General features: G+C 46.6%; 2 protein-coding genes across 3 annotated transcripts; both read left to right on the top strand.

Moving 5' to 3' along the window:
* The first annotated feature begins 328 nt into the window (after window positions 1-328).
* Window positions 329-3,566, top strand: EIF1 (eukaryotic translation initiation factor 1). The gene is made up of 4 exons (XM_083408820.1): window positions 329-844; window positions 2,127-2,290; window positions 2,483-2,584; window positions 2,856-3,566. Exons 1-4 carry the CDS (start codon window positions 814-816, stop codon window positions 2,898-2,900), a joined length of 342 nt encoding a protein of 113 aa, XP_083264946.1. The 5' UTR covers window positions 329-813; the 3' UTR covers window positions 2,901-3,566.
* A 5,207-nt stretch (window positions 3,567-8,773) lies between these two features.
* LOC310663635 (uncharacterized protein) lies at window positions 8,774-12,565 on the top strand. Of its 2 annotated transcripts, XM_083411703.1 has the most exons (4): window positions 8,774-8,927; window positions 9,987-10,149; window positions 10,955-11,203; window positions 12,334-12,565. In XM_083411703.1, exons 3-4 carry the CDS (start codon window positions 10,963-10,965, stop codon window positions 12,426-12,428), a joined length of 336 nt encoding a protein of 111 aa, XP_083267829.1. In that variant the 5' UTR covers window positions 8,774-8,927; window positions 9,987-10,149; window positions 10,955-10,962; the 3' UTR covers window positions 12,429-12,565. The 2 variants fall into 2 exon arrangements, with proteins under 2 accessions (XP_083267829.1, XP_083267828.1); XM_083411702.1 differs by lacking the exon at window positions 9,987-10,149.
* Window positions 12,566-13,766: the final 1,201 nt, after the last annotated feature.

The raw sequence follows: 13,766 nt of genomic DNA, 5'->3' as shown, positions 1-13,766 counted from the left end.
GGCATGTACAGAGTGCACTTCCTACTACCAAGGAATAGGCTTCCCTCAGAGACTTCACATTTCAGGACCCTAAAATGCTCTTTATTTTTTTTCTTTAAAAAAATGATGACACTGGAGATGATCGTGACTACCAAACGCAAATAACAAGCAAACAAAGCACACACAAACTCACACCCTGGGGGGAAAAAATGCCTCACGCAACAACGCGCATGCGCCAAACATTCGTTTCTCTCCGCCTCCACAACTTTTTCCCTTCCCGCCTGCCTTTCCCCCCTCCCCTTAGAAAGTGCGCAGCGCCCCCTCCCCGCGCTACGTTCTTTGTCGTCCAATCCCCCTCAAGCCCTAGCGCGCGACGACGTCACAAGGGGGGAAATCCAGTCGTATCCAGTTTCCCGTCGCCTCCCTCGCTCCACTGCGCAAGCGTGCTGGGGCTGCACAAATACGCGGCTACGGGCGGGGCAGGGGTGGAGAAGGAGGAAAGGGCCTGAGCGTGACGGCTGCACAGCCGCAGCCTTGATTCCTCCCATCCCCCTCCAGCGGGGTTGTGCGCGTTAGTCCCCCGCCCGCTTCTCACAACACACCCCGTTCCCCTTTCTAGCCAATCCCTTCCCTCGCCTCCCGGTGCGCGCTGACGTCACAAAAGCCTACCCACTATATAAACGGCCGGCCGTGTGGCCCCGCCCTTCCTACTGCCTTTTCCTTTTTTTGGTGCCCCCTCGCAGAGGTTGAAGAGCCGTTTACTTCGTCGCGTCCGCCTTTCGCCGTCGCTGCAGTTGCCTCCGACCCGGGAAAAAGCGAAGCGAAGCGCGTCGTATGTCCGCTATCCAGAACCTCCACTCCTTCGGTGAGGACACCGGCCGGAGGGGGGGGGGCAAATAGGCAGGAAGCCTCAGGTTTCTGTGGGGCGGGCAGAAGGGGGGGGTCAAAAACGAGCCTGAGGGGAAACCGTTGGGGGTGGGTGTCGTCGGTTGGTCCTTAAGCGAGGGAAGGCCTCAGAGGAGGCGAACAGGCCTCTAATGTCGGGACAAAGGGCGAGGCCCGAGCGGGGCCGGAACTAGGGCGAGAGAGAAGAGGCTGACTGGAAACTGCGGGTGAGGGAGGGGGGGCATTTTTCGAAAAGGGACGAGGGGGGCGAAGAGTCTGGGGCGGAGCCATGGCTGCGGTAGAGGGGGCGGAGCCTGTTTCCGCGTGGGGGGGGACAATGGGGGAGAGGGGGGTAAATGGGGAGGAGCCGCTTGACCGTGGTGTTGTTGGGGGGTTTTTTTGTGGGGCGGAGAGATGCGTAATGGAGGTTAAAGAACTTAGATCGAGGTTGGCATGAAGCCAGAATAATGTCGGGGGGGGGGAGCGAAATACTTTTCGATAGGGTGGAAAGCGGGGCGGGGGTCGCATATCCTTAGCCTGAGTTACGGGGCCTTTTGGGGTATTGGAGGCGATGGGGGGGAGGGAAGTGCGTTTGGTAGGAATTGGGGGGGGGGGCTTAGCGCAAGTAATGGGTTTTTTACTAGTGGGGAGGGGTGTTTTTCTGTTAAGAGGATTGATCGGCCACGGGGGCTGCGGCAAAGGCAGATTCGGGGGGGGGCGGGAATCAGGATGCTTGTTTCTTTCTGGGCGTCTCGGTGAGGCCCCGGGATGTGGCGTTTGCTGAGCAGCCTCTGCCATCTTCCCTTTTCTTCTCTCCCTCTCTCTCTCTTACTCCCCCCCCCCTTTACTGACGCAGTTGCTAATTCTTGGCGGTTGCGTCAGCCGGAGACGAGGGAGGGGCTTCGGGACAGGGAGAGGCGGCTCGACGGGTGTCACGTGGCCCGAGAGGAAAGGGCCTGTTTTCAGGGCCTGCAACAGGAAGAGAGCAAAGTACTGTGTAACCGGGTGTCAAGGAAGAGGCCCGCATCAGTGATGGAGGAACACTGGCTCTCATGCCAACTCGTTTCCTTGTGGCTGAGCAGTTCATCGATGGCGCTTTGTTTGGTGCATAGTTCATAGCTCTTGGGCTTTCGAACAAGAATATGAAGTGTTGTAGATGGTGTTGAGAAGGAGGCATTTTAAGCTTACCCAGCAACAAAAATAAGCATCTTTACGTTTTTAGCAAGGGTGTGTAGCTTTTAACACTTTCTTTCTCTTTCCAGACCCCTTTGCTGATGCAAGTAAGGGTGATGACTTACTTCCTGCTGGGACTGAGGACTACATCCATATAAGGATCCAGCAGAGAAACGGCAGAAAAACCCTCACCACAGTCCAGGGCATCGCCGATGATTATGATAAAAAGAAACTGGTGAAGGCCTTCAAGAAGGTGAGTAGGAGAAGCTTCAATCTTTCCCAGAGAGAACTTGGAGGTGTGGCAAAAGAGGCTTGTGCTTTGGTTGATAGAAGGCGATCTGTTTCTTGGACATCTCGGTGTATATTGTGGCAAAGCTCCTCCTTCCCCCCCCCCCAATAAAATGCTCTGAGAGTTATATTTAATACGTGATTTTTATGTCTGTAGAAATTTGCCTGCAATGGTACTGTGATTGAGCACCCAGAGTATGGAGAGGTGATTCAGCTTCAAGGGGACCAGCGGAAGAACATATGCCAGTTCCTTGTTGAGGTGAGCATTTCAAGGGAGTCCTTAAAGCTTCTGTTTGGCTTATTGCTTCTGTTCTTGCATTTTAAGATTGGCATAGGGTTGAATAGGTTCATGATGGATCACAGCAACTGAATTAAAACAATCGCACAGCCTGTAAAGTAACTGGTTTTAGCTTGTTTTTGTGTGTGTGGTGGCTATCGAGCTGGTGAGTTTTAAAAGACACTCTATTGTACAGACTGCATTCATGAGTTGGTGTTTGAAGCCACAATCACTTCTCTTTTTCCTTCTGCAGATTGGACTGGCTAAAGACGACCAGCTGAAAGTCCATGGGTTTTAAGTGCCTGTGGCTCGCCAAAGTCTCAAGGGGGCAGACTTCCCTGAGATGAGAAATTCCTTGTGCCCCGCATCACTAGTTTAAAAACAAGCCAGCTTGCATAATGTAATCGCATCAGGTTCCCCTTAGTCTGGACTAGTGTAACTCAGCAATGTAATAAACTGACGAGAGCCCACGTTGTGTCGTCTTGCTGTTCCTCATTTAAACCAGGCCCAGTTATGGTGTAAAGCCAGAAGCTTATTCTACACAAGACACTTCTGATAAGAGGCCATGAATGTTTTGGCTGTGTTGGGGACTTTCTAAAAAACTTTCAGGCCACCATGTCATAGAAATTGAGGCTAATAACTAGAGGTGCTTGTCTGGAACGAACTGTGACACTAAGTGGCAGAGTGCAGAGCTGGGGTCTGAATTGCCTTTGTACATCTGAAGGAATCTTCCTTCAAAGGTATTGGGGGATGTGGAAACCAAAGTCCCCGTTCCCAGACCGATCAATAGCAGACTCAATCTGTGGCTTAAAGTTAAGGGAGCAGTTTTAAAATAGGTTTGTCATTGTGGAGTGCTGCTTTTAACAACTAATGACCCTGTGAAGCTACAGCTTTCTTGGTTCAAGTCCTGATGTTCTGTGAAATGTATTTAAACACTTATTTAAATAAAAATGATTTTCAGAAACTGTTTCCTTGTCATTTCAATACCCTGCTAAAGGATACACCTATAGGTTTTTTTATCAGCTGAAGTAGCAGTTCACAAACTACATTTCATCTGTGCCTCTCTGGCCTAAAGTTGTAGGCATCTCCAGAGGAAGAAGATGTTCTGACTATAAACAGACTTTTAAGCACTGCCCAAAGTAGAGTTTCAGGAGATAAATTCTGAGTTTAGGTGGAAGGGGCAGGAAAAGTACAAAGCAACACCATGCCCTGGTATCCCCAACATAATTGGCCTGCTGACCTTGGAGTTGCATCACAATGCTAAGGGATCTCTGTAATATACTGCATCATTATATTGGTTAGACCTTTTGTGTAGCAGTGTACTTGGGAATGTTTGTGTTAATGCAGCCTAAAGAGACTGAGGGCTGAGAGTTACTTTAAATGAGTACCAAAGTTTAGTGAGCTTAATATGTAAAGTGCTTCAGTTGGGCTTTACAGATAGGAAGTTCTGCTTGTGCCATTGGTAAAAGATAGGGTGAAGATGCTCATGGGTGCATTCCTGCAATAGTAATAACAAGGATAGCTAGAGGTGGCCTGATGTTGACCAGCCCTGATACACTAAAGACTAAAGAGATCTGGCCCAGGGTAGAGCTTGTAGATTCCACTAAGGGGTCAGTTTCCACACAAACACTTAAATTCTTTCAAGTTTAGGCATTTTGAGCTTGGAATTTTTCTTTTCAGGGTGTGACAAAGTCCTTATAACAAAGGGGCCTATCCCACTGTATAAGTGGTGGTTCTAAATCATTTATTGGTGCCAAATGTTTCATTTAGTGCCCAAAGGTTGCATTTATGGTGCTAATTCCAAATAGGGAAATGGCTGAAGTAAACAATTATGTAACTGACACTTGCAGGAAGTGCTCCAGTTTTCTAGCCTAGTCACTGTATTTGCAGGGAAGATAGAGCTGGGAGTATTTAAAATCTAAGCACAGGTCAAAAACTTAGTAGCTGGTATGGGGCATATATTGTGTGTGTACGTAGCAGGAGCTAAAATCTAGTGTGTGAACGAACGCATCTTGCAGGCTGATGGGCAAAGCCAATCTACTAGAACAGGGGTCTGCAACCCGCGGCTCCGGAGCCGCATGTGGCTCTCTTAAACCTTTGCTACGGCTCCGGGGCGGATACTAGCGAGGGGAGGAGGCGCATTGTGCGCCCCGACACTCCCCACTGTGGTGGGCGCTGTACTGGCTGTGACATCGCATGGGGGTGGTGCGTGCATTAGTCACGCACCGTCCCGACGTCACCTGCCCGCCCGCCCGCTACATTGTAAGGGGCATGTACGCTGGTCACTGCATTGAAAGGGGGCATGTACGCTGGTCACTGTTTTGAAGGGGAGTGAAGAACACACACACACAAAAAGGTAACTTGTTAATTTAATGTTTATTTCTATGAGGAGGAGTAATTCTGAGGGGTCAAACAAAGAAATAATAAAAAGTTTTTTCTTCGGAAACGGGTCCAAGTGGCTCTTTTTGTCTTAAAGGTTGCAGACCCCTGTACTAGAACATACATCAGTAACACTAATAACTTGTGCGTATTCAGGTGGTGGTTATGTACAAAAATACTAAGCATGCATACACAAGTCTCATGAATGTTAAAAAGATGCAAGTTTTCCTTGGGTTCCTCAAATACTTAGCCAGTATGCAATCTGGAACAGTTGGCACTGTATAATGTGTAGCGATTGAATTGATTTTTTAAAATGGGCTGTCTCCATTCCACAATATTTATTAGGTCTCACACACTTGGCTTGTCAACACTTTATCCTGTGGATGTGACTTTCCACTGAGTGACTCCTTGTTAATACTTTCCTATCAATCCTTTTCTCATCTATTAAAAGTCAAGAGTCGATTAGTCTTTCCTTTTTTATGTGAGTGTTAAGAGAGCCAATTTGGTTCTGATACATTAGTGGCAAATAAGCTCCTGGCTATTGAGTTTGAACTTGACTGGTTGATGGAGTGGATTTCCATGCCCATTTATCAACTTGAAAAATTGTACTCTTTCAAGAGAGAAATAGTCAAGTAACGTGACGACAGGCAGCTACTGTGTGCCCACAGTTTATTTTGATAGTTTTATATACAATGGCATGTCTACATTCTAGCCATCTTACAACAGAACAAGGAAGGTAAAATGTACAGCATAAGTACTTTACTTCCAGATAAAAGAAAATAGAATGATCTTATTTAGTGAAGTGGACTTCCTAACACCCGCTTAGTAAGTTTGTTCAGAAGTGTAGAAGTTTGTTCAATCTTGGCCGCCTTGCAATTTTCAGTGCACACTTTGGAAAGACAATGTGGATGTGCGCATGAAATAATTGCAGTGCCAGTGGTCAAACACAAGAGGGACCTCCTTGCTTACTGCTTGAATCACACTGAATTCTCCTAGCTGTTGCAGGGAATTCAACTATGGCAAAGTTTCTTGGACTGCTTTCTGGGGACCACCAGTATTCCCTTGTGATCCCAAAGACCATACTGAAAATAATGTAAGAAAAAGGTGAGCAGTAGAAACTGCTATTTTGAGACTTCACTGAGTGGCAAGTTGCCCTGAGCAGGGCAACAAAAACTTCAAACAACAAGGGAAATTAATAAAGGCAGTTGGGAAGACTTGGATCATAGGAAAATAAGGAATGTTTTGAGCACCCTCTCCACATGAAGGCCATATATATATATACACACACACGCACACAGTGGTACCTCCGGTTAAGTACTTAATTCGTTCCGGAGGTCTGTTCTTAACCTGAAGCACCACTTTAGCTAATGGGGCCTCCCGCTGCTGCCGCGCCGCTGGAGCACGATTTCTGTTCTCATCCTGAAGCAAAGTTCTTAACCTGAAGCACGATTTCTGGGTTAGCAGAGTCTAACCTGAAACGTATGTAACCCGAGGTACCACTGTATATACATACACATACACACACCAGCAATATAGGCCATATAGAGCAATCAAACTCTAATTGTGATCCTTGGGGGGGCAATAAAATTCAGGAACCTCTTGCCTATAAAGTTTGAAATGGTTCATACTGGCTTGAAATATTTCCATGTATTTTGTAAGCTGCTGTGGATCTTCAAGTGCATAGAGCACTGACCTTCCTGTTTCGTTTTTAAATCTTGAGTTCTAATGAAACGTGTTCCATAGATCCACATAGTTTTTCTGTGAGATGCCAACTTTAGCAGCATAGCACGCAGAAATTCTATCGGGGCTGCTTTCTCCCCAACTGTGGCACGTGCAAATTGATAGTTGACCACATTTTATTCTGCAAAAAATCCAGTCGTTGTAGAATACACTGATGCAAAGCTTCACTACTAGAATTGCTGTTATTCTGCCCCTTTAGAGCCTCTGTCCAGAGAAGTGGAGCGGCTGGGGAGGGAAAGCAGTAGCAGCCCTACCTCCACATCTGACACTGTTTAAACTAGACAGGATGTCCAATTGGAAAGTCATAAATCAAGCGCAAATAGGTAGCATGGTCTTAGCAGGAAAGCACGTCTTCCTAATCTTCCAGTAATGGTAGAATAAATTGTTTGTGTTCCTCTCCGAAGGGAGTGTTGAATCGGTTACTTTCCCATCTAATTGCCCTTTCCCCTTGCTATTATTCCCAAGAAGGGTTTGTTTAAACAACAGCCTCATGGGCTGATGCATCCATCTTACGCAAGATGCTACAGGAAGGAGAGATGTCAGAGGAGACGGGAGGAGATGAAAATCACCAGTGAATCACTATGCAACTTTGTGATGACTGCAGCACAGGGCTTGGTAACGCAAGACCAAACCTTTCTCTTCTAAAGTTACTCCGGTGCCCACGTGGTCTATTTTGAGGAGTGGGTAAAGAGGCATGGCATCCTCTCTCCACACTGGCAGGCTACTAACTGTGTGGACCAAGAGCAGGAATAGCCAAAATAGTGTTCTCCAGGTAGTCCTACAACTCCCATCGGACCCAGCCGATGTAGCCAATGGTGAGGGATTATGGGAAATGTAGTCTGCATCTTGGGGGGGGCACTGTGTTAGCTTCCCCTGGCCTAGAGATTCTGCAAACCTGAGACATGACTTTCTCATAGCTAAGATGAACCCCACCTGGGCATCTCTCTAATTCAGCCAGGCTGGAGCCCTTAGCATTCTCAGCCAATGACACTGCCCCTGCCCCGATGCCTGCCATTTTCACTCCAAGATGATGCCAGGCCCTGTTTGTTCTGTGGGTAAATTCTGTTTGGGTTTTTTTAAGCGTTGGCAATTCTTATTTATAATACAACATCCTTACATGCAAACTATACTGTTTCAGCTGAATGGATATCCTAGTTTGATCAGTTTTCTTACCTGTTCTGGATGCAGGGCAGTAAACAAAGACCAGAGAGGGAGCTATTTTCTTGTGTTTTGTATATTTTTCTTTCCAATTCCCATGGTTTTGGGAAAAGATGAAGAAGTGCAAGCTAAGGAACCACAAGTCAGTTGTACATCCCATCAGTCTTTTGCCGTGTTTGAAAATGGCTTTGTGTTGTGTTATTTTGATCAACGTACCCGAAGTTATTTCTTATTGGACTGGCAGCCTCCTAGATCTTCCAAACAGCTTTGGTTTGTATGAGGCTGGTGTCTTATGGTAGGAATTCCATGCATTTATGTAGGCCTAAAGCTTCCTTTTCCCCCTTTTTTTCTTTTCTGGCATTGAAAGATGAGAGTTTGGGGATGGCAGCAATCTGGGGAGCTTTAGCTCAACATGCTATTTCAGGAAACCAGAATGGCAGGCAGCGGGTAGCGGGGAGAAGGTAACAAAATACAAATTTATTGCCTTACATGATAGATGTTATGAGGCTATGTTTACAGTCCCACTTTCTTAACAGCTCTTATGGTAGGAAGTTGACACTTTTTAAGATGATCTATCTATGCATCATCAAAGTATTTTTGCTCCACAAAGAAGATGGGAGGAAACAGCAAGAGGATGATCAAAGGATTGCATCTGAAAAACAAACTTCATCTTTACACAGAGAGCATTTGCAGCTGAGGTCCTTCCTTGCCACTTAAGACTTCAAAGATGCTTTTAGTGGAGTGTGGTTTCTTTTCCGTCGCTGTTAGATTGTTCTCCACCTCCTCCGGTGGCATTGTAATGGCTGATGTGCTCTATTTATAAAATAAACTATTTTAATGCGTGTTTTGTTGTCAAGTACCCCTGGTTTCCATTTAAATTCTGTCCCCCTCCCTCCTCAAACACCAAGACTTCGTTGTGATGTTCAGACAGTTGCTAGGTCAGGTTTACCTCTCTGTCAAAACTGGTTCATATGTATCTGTATGTGCTCATTACTGCAGCTGCAGGACTTTTTCCACATAAGGACATAACATGAGACGGCTGGATCGGGTCAGTGGCCCATCTAGTCCAGCATCCTGTTCTCAAAGTGGCCAGCCAGGTGTCTGTGGAAACGGGATGCAGGTGGTGCTGTGGTCTAAACCACTGACCCTCTTGGGCTTGCCGATCAATCCCCAGTTCAAATCCCTGTGACAGGGTGAGCTCCTGTTGATCTGTCCCAGCTCCTGCCAACCTAGCAGTTCGAAAGCATGCCAGTGCAAGTAGATTAATAGGTACCACTGTGACAGGAAGGTAAACAGCATTTTTGTGCACTCAGTTTCCATCACCATGTTCTGTTGTGCCAGAAGCGATTTAGTCATGCTGGCCACATGATCCGGAAAGCTGTCTGGACAAATTCCAGCTTCCTCGACCTGAAAACAAGATGAGCACTGCAACTCCATAGTTGCCTTTGACTGGACTTAACCATCCAAGGGTCCTTTACCTTTTTACCTGTGGAAATTCTGCAAGCTGGGGGGTTTGAAATATTATCCTTGAAGCTTGAATTTGTTTTATTCTGGATTGTTTGATTCACTGTTTTAATGTATTGTGTTGTGGTATTCTGAACATGATTTACGTAATGAGGCAATTGTGGTGTGTGCTGACCTGTGATTCACAGCAACTGGTATTCAAAGGCATATCCTCTTTTAAAGCTACCCAAGGAAAAAAACAGAGATTTGAGGAGGCTTGGGGGATGATCACTCTAAGAAGATAGACAGGGGCTTGACCTATGCTACCACCTCCCACTGTCCCCTTAAAACAGACCCCCAATAAATCTAGCTCCTGTCAAGTTGCCTTACACCAGCCTTCCCCACCCAGTGCTCTCCAGATGGTTTGGAATACAACTCCCATCATCCCTGACCATTGGCAGTGCCAGCAAGGGATGATGGGAGCTGGAGTCCAACAACATATGGAGATCACTGGGTTGGGGGAGGCTGAACAGTCCTCAATGCTGGGCTTTTATTGAAACAGCTTATCTGAGTTTTAAGCGGCTGCAGGAAAGCAGCTTTCACTGGTGACCAATAAAAGATAGGGAAGGAATGGGCGGAAAGATATTCCCCCCCCCCCTCACAGGAATTGATCCTGTACCGCTGATGTAAAAGAGAGTAGGAGGAGCTCTCTCAATCAGGGGGCGGAGCAAGCCAACAAGCCTTTAAGAGGGCACCTCGCTGCTTTGGAGAAGAAGAGAGAATCCTCTTGAGACAGAAGCAGAGCACTGACCGAGGACTCCTGACAGGTAAGGAGAAGGAATCCTTGAGTCATGCCTTCCCCAACCAGATGCCATCCAGGTGTTTGGGACTATAACACCTATCCACTGAGATTGATGGGAGTTGTAGTCTAAGACATCTGGAGGACATCCAGTTGGGGAAGGCTACTTGTGAGTAGATAGGGTTTTTTAGATGCTAGATCTAAAAGATTCAGGACAGGCAAAAGGGCATGCAGACTGAAACTGGGAGATCTGTTCTGATGGACATCAACGTGGCTTTAAAAAGGGGTTGGAGAAACTACATGGAAATAAGGCAAATAAGAGCTGACGATGGAACCATCTCCATCAGAAGGTTGTGGACTCTCCTTCCTTGGAGGTGTTTAAGCAGAGGTTGGATGGCCATCTGCCATGGATGCTTTAGTTGAGATTCCTTCATTGCAGGGGCTTGGACTAAATAACTCTTGGGGTCCCTTCCAACAATTCTATGATTCTAATGGCTACTAGAATCATGGCAGAGGTGTGCTGTCTCCGGTATTGAAGGCAGTGCCTCTTAACACCAGTTCCTGGGGCTGCCTAGTGGAGAGAGCGCTGCTGCACTCCTGAATTGCTTGCAGGCATCTGGTTGGCCGGCGCTACAACTGGTGGGTCCTCAGACCACCAATTGGGAACCACTAGTTTAGACTTTAAAGACTAGCAAATGCATGATGTGTACATTAGGTTAACGAAAGGTAGGTAAACAGCAATCCAGGCTATGCAATAGAACTTAATCAGCTCCATCATTTATTTGATGCTGGGCAACGCCCCCCCTAAAGTCCTCCTCTTACTATCTTCCAAGTTCCAGGCATGCACACCAAGGTACTTACCAGCCTGCTGCTGACCACCTTCATAGCCACAAGCCTCTTAAGATCTGTGTCCACATCCTATCAGGGGGGTGGCAGGCTCAGCAGGCAAGCCAAGGCTGGACCACAACAGGAGAAGATGCAGAGGAGCAGCAGTGGCGGTCCCATCCGCAGGGAGTGGCCAGGACATCTGTCTGAGGACCAGAAGGATTTGGTCGCCCAGTTCCTGCCTTACCTCCGTACAGGTAGGAGAAACTACACACACATGCTTCTTGCATTCTCAGTAAGACCTTTCTAGATGTTCTTAGTGGAAGGCTGGGCTCCTTCAGAGCCAGAGAGGCACTCCCAAAGTGTGAAGATAACTAACAGGTGTGCATCTCCCTCCGCCAAGCTGGCCGTGCAAATGAAACGACAGGCGAAGCATTAAATAAAATATTTGCTCAGCCTTCCGTCTTGCTCCTCCCCACATGCATGGTATTTAATAATTGCAAGTATGTTATGAATATTCATGCATTCACTCACCCAGCATTAGTTTTAAGGGGGGGGGGGGCTTAAATGCAAAACCCGCTACAGGATGAAGGAAGAGGTTTCTCGGTTTAGAGGGTGCTGCCAATCAGTACTGTGCAATCAGCAGCGAGCTTCTGCTTCAAATTTGCACTGCCATTTCCCCCCCAGTCCTCAACCCTGGACAGGGAAGGCAGATTTGAAGTGAGCCAAGTGGGGACACTCCAATCAGAATGTAAACCTGCCTCCTTATTGATTGGACCAGGAGTGACAGACCTGTGGTCCTCTGCTGTTTGGACTCCCATCAGCCTCAGTCAACATGGGGAGACGATGGGAACCATACTCCCAAAAAGATCTGGAGAGTCACAGGCAAACCACTCCCTGGCTTCAATCTTTAAACTGTCTGGGTGGTTTCCAAGTGTTTCCATACTGCTCTGAGAGCACAATTTAAAACCTCTAACTTTTGGAAACTCGGGATGCCAAAGAAGTATTTTGTGGTCTCCATTGGTAGAGGAATAACCTCCAAATTGCGAGAGAGAAAACGGTACATTATATTAATGGACTGAATGTGACTAACTTGCTTTGTTTTTAAATGGCAGCAGAGGGTGGGCAGTCAGAACTGGGGATACTGGAGGCAGAGACAGGGAGGGGTCCCCCCCCCCCAGCCATCTCCCCCCTGCTAGGGTCTTGAAGTACCGTAAATCCCTTGCCCTGAAGCTGCTATTAATCCTAGGAGGAAAACTCCAGTAGACCCCATCAGCTCTTGATGATCTGCAGAGAGTGGGCTGGTAGGACTGAGATTGAGGGCAGGTTTTGCCAATCCACCACCTGCCTTCAAGTTAATCGCACCGTGTCTCGTCCCCAACTGCAGAATTTGCTGGCAGAGTGCAGGACCCAGAGGCTCATTACCCCAGCTGGATGGACTTTGGACGGCGAAGCTCTGAGGACTTGGAAGGAGAGGCCTAAGTGACCCGTTTTCCAGGCCAATCGAGGCGGGGAAGGAAGAGGCAGCGATGCAGATTCTAAATAGGTTTTGAGCGTTTTGTAAATGTCCAGACCCATTCCTCTTGCGTGTCTGTGCCAATAAAGCTGTGCCACTGCTATCTCTGCCTGAGCGGCTCGTGATTCCGCAAACTGGGGAAGAGGGCGGAACCAGCGGAGCAAATTGGTAATGTCCCAGTTGGGAGTCCTAGAGGGCTAGACTAGACAATTTTAGGATGGTGCTGTTAAACGCCCAGTTTAAGAGTCATTGGTGGTTACTGAACTTTGTCCTTTTCTTTTTTGAAATCATTTTTATTTGATTTTACAACACAAAATTATAAAAAAATTCAAAAATATAACGGTATATAGAGATTCCTCCAAATCTCAGGACTCCCCCCCCCCCTGGAGTCCCGTTTTAATCCTTTAAAACTGCATCTTCTTCCAAACTGTATTATATCAATCTATATTTTCCATGGTAATTGATACACTACAAGTGAAATCAAAATGTTTCCATCTGCTTACAGTGGTCTTTTAAATAGCTTATACATTTCCCCCATTCTTTTGTAAAGTTTTTATCCTCTTGATTCCTGAGTTTTCTAGTCAGCTTTGCCATCTCGGCATAGTCCATCAGCTTGGTTTGCCATTCTTCTCTGGTAGGGACCTTGTCTTCTTTCCATCCCTGGGCTAGTAGCATCCGAACAGCTGTTGTTCCATACATAAAAAGTATTTTTCTGGTCCTTTGGGATATCGGTACCTGTACAGTGGTGCCTAGCAAGACGAAATTAATTTGTTCTGCAAGTTTTTTCGTCTTGTGAATTTTTCGTCTTGCGAAGCACGGTTTCCCATAGGAAATGCATTGACGGTTTCCCATAGGAATGCATTGACAGTTTTAAGAAAAAGGCGCAAGACGTTTTCATCTTGTGAAGCAAGCCCATAGGGAAATTTGTCTTGCGAAGCAACTCAAAAAACAAAAAACTCTTTCGTCTTGTGAGGCATTCGTCTTGCGAGGTACCACTGTAATTCCTAATAAGAAAGCTTCTGGGGTTTTTTAACAAAGGTTATCTTAGACTTTTTTCCACCATTTCATTGTATATCGTTTCCCAAAAAGCTTTTACCAACTTACAAGTCCACCACATAAGATAAAAAGTACCTTCTTTTTCTTTACATTTCCAACAGACATTTGTACTTGTGCTATACATTTTTGCCAGCTTAGTAGGAGTCAAATACCACTGGTATTTTCTTGAGGGGGGGCACTGTTACATCTCCTTGACAAGGATGCTGGGGAGTCTAGGTACCCCTCTATATATGAGATGAGAAGAGGGG

Source organism: Podarcis tiliguerta (assembly GCF_965153285.1).
Source record: "Podarcis tiliguerta genome assembly, chromosome: 13".
Taxonomy (NCBI): Eukaryota; Metazoa; Chordata; class Lepidosauria; order Squamata; family Lacertidae; genus Podarcis; species Podarcis tiliguerta.
Note: the sequence above shows the minus strand (reverse complement) of the source record. Positions and strands in the feature narration are given on the sequence as shown.

Coding starts and splice junctions, on each gene's coding strand:
- EIF1 (XM_083408820.1), top strand. CDS start 814: ATGTCCGCTATCCAGAACCTCCACTCCTTCG. Junction 2,291..2,482: donor TGGTGAAGGCCTTCAAGAAG/GTGAGTAGGAGA, acceptor TTATGTCTGTAG/AAATTTGCCTGCAATGGTAC. Junction 2,585..2,855: donor TATGCCAGTTCCTTGTTGAG/GTGAGCATTTCA, acceptor TTCCTTCTGCAG/ATTGGACTGGCTAAAGACGA.
- LOC310663635 (XM_083411702.1), top strand. CDS start 10,963: ATGCACACCAAGGTACTTACCAGCCTGCTGCTGACCACCTTCATAGCC. Junction 11,204..12,333: donor CCTGCCTTACCTCCGTACAG/GTAGGAGAAACT, acceptor CCCCAACTGCAG/AATTTGCTGGCAGAGTGCAG.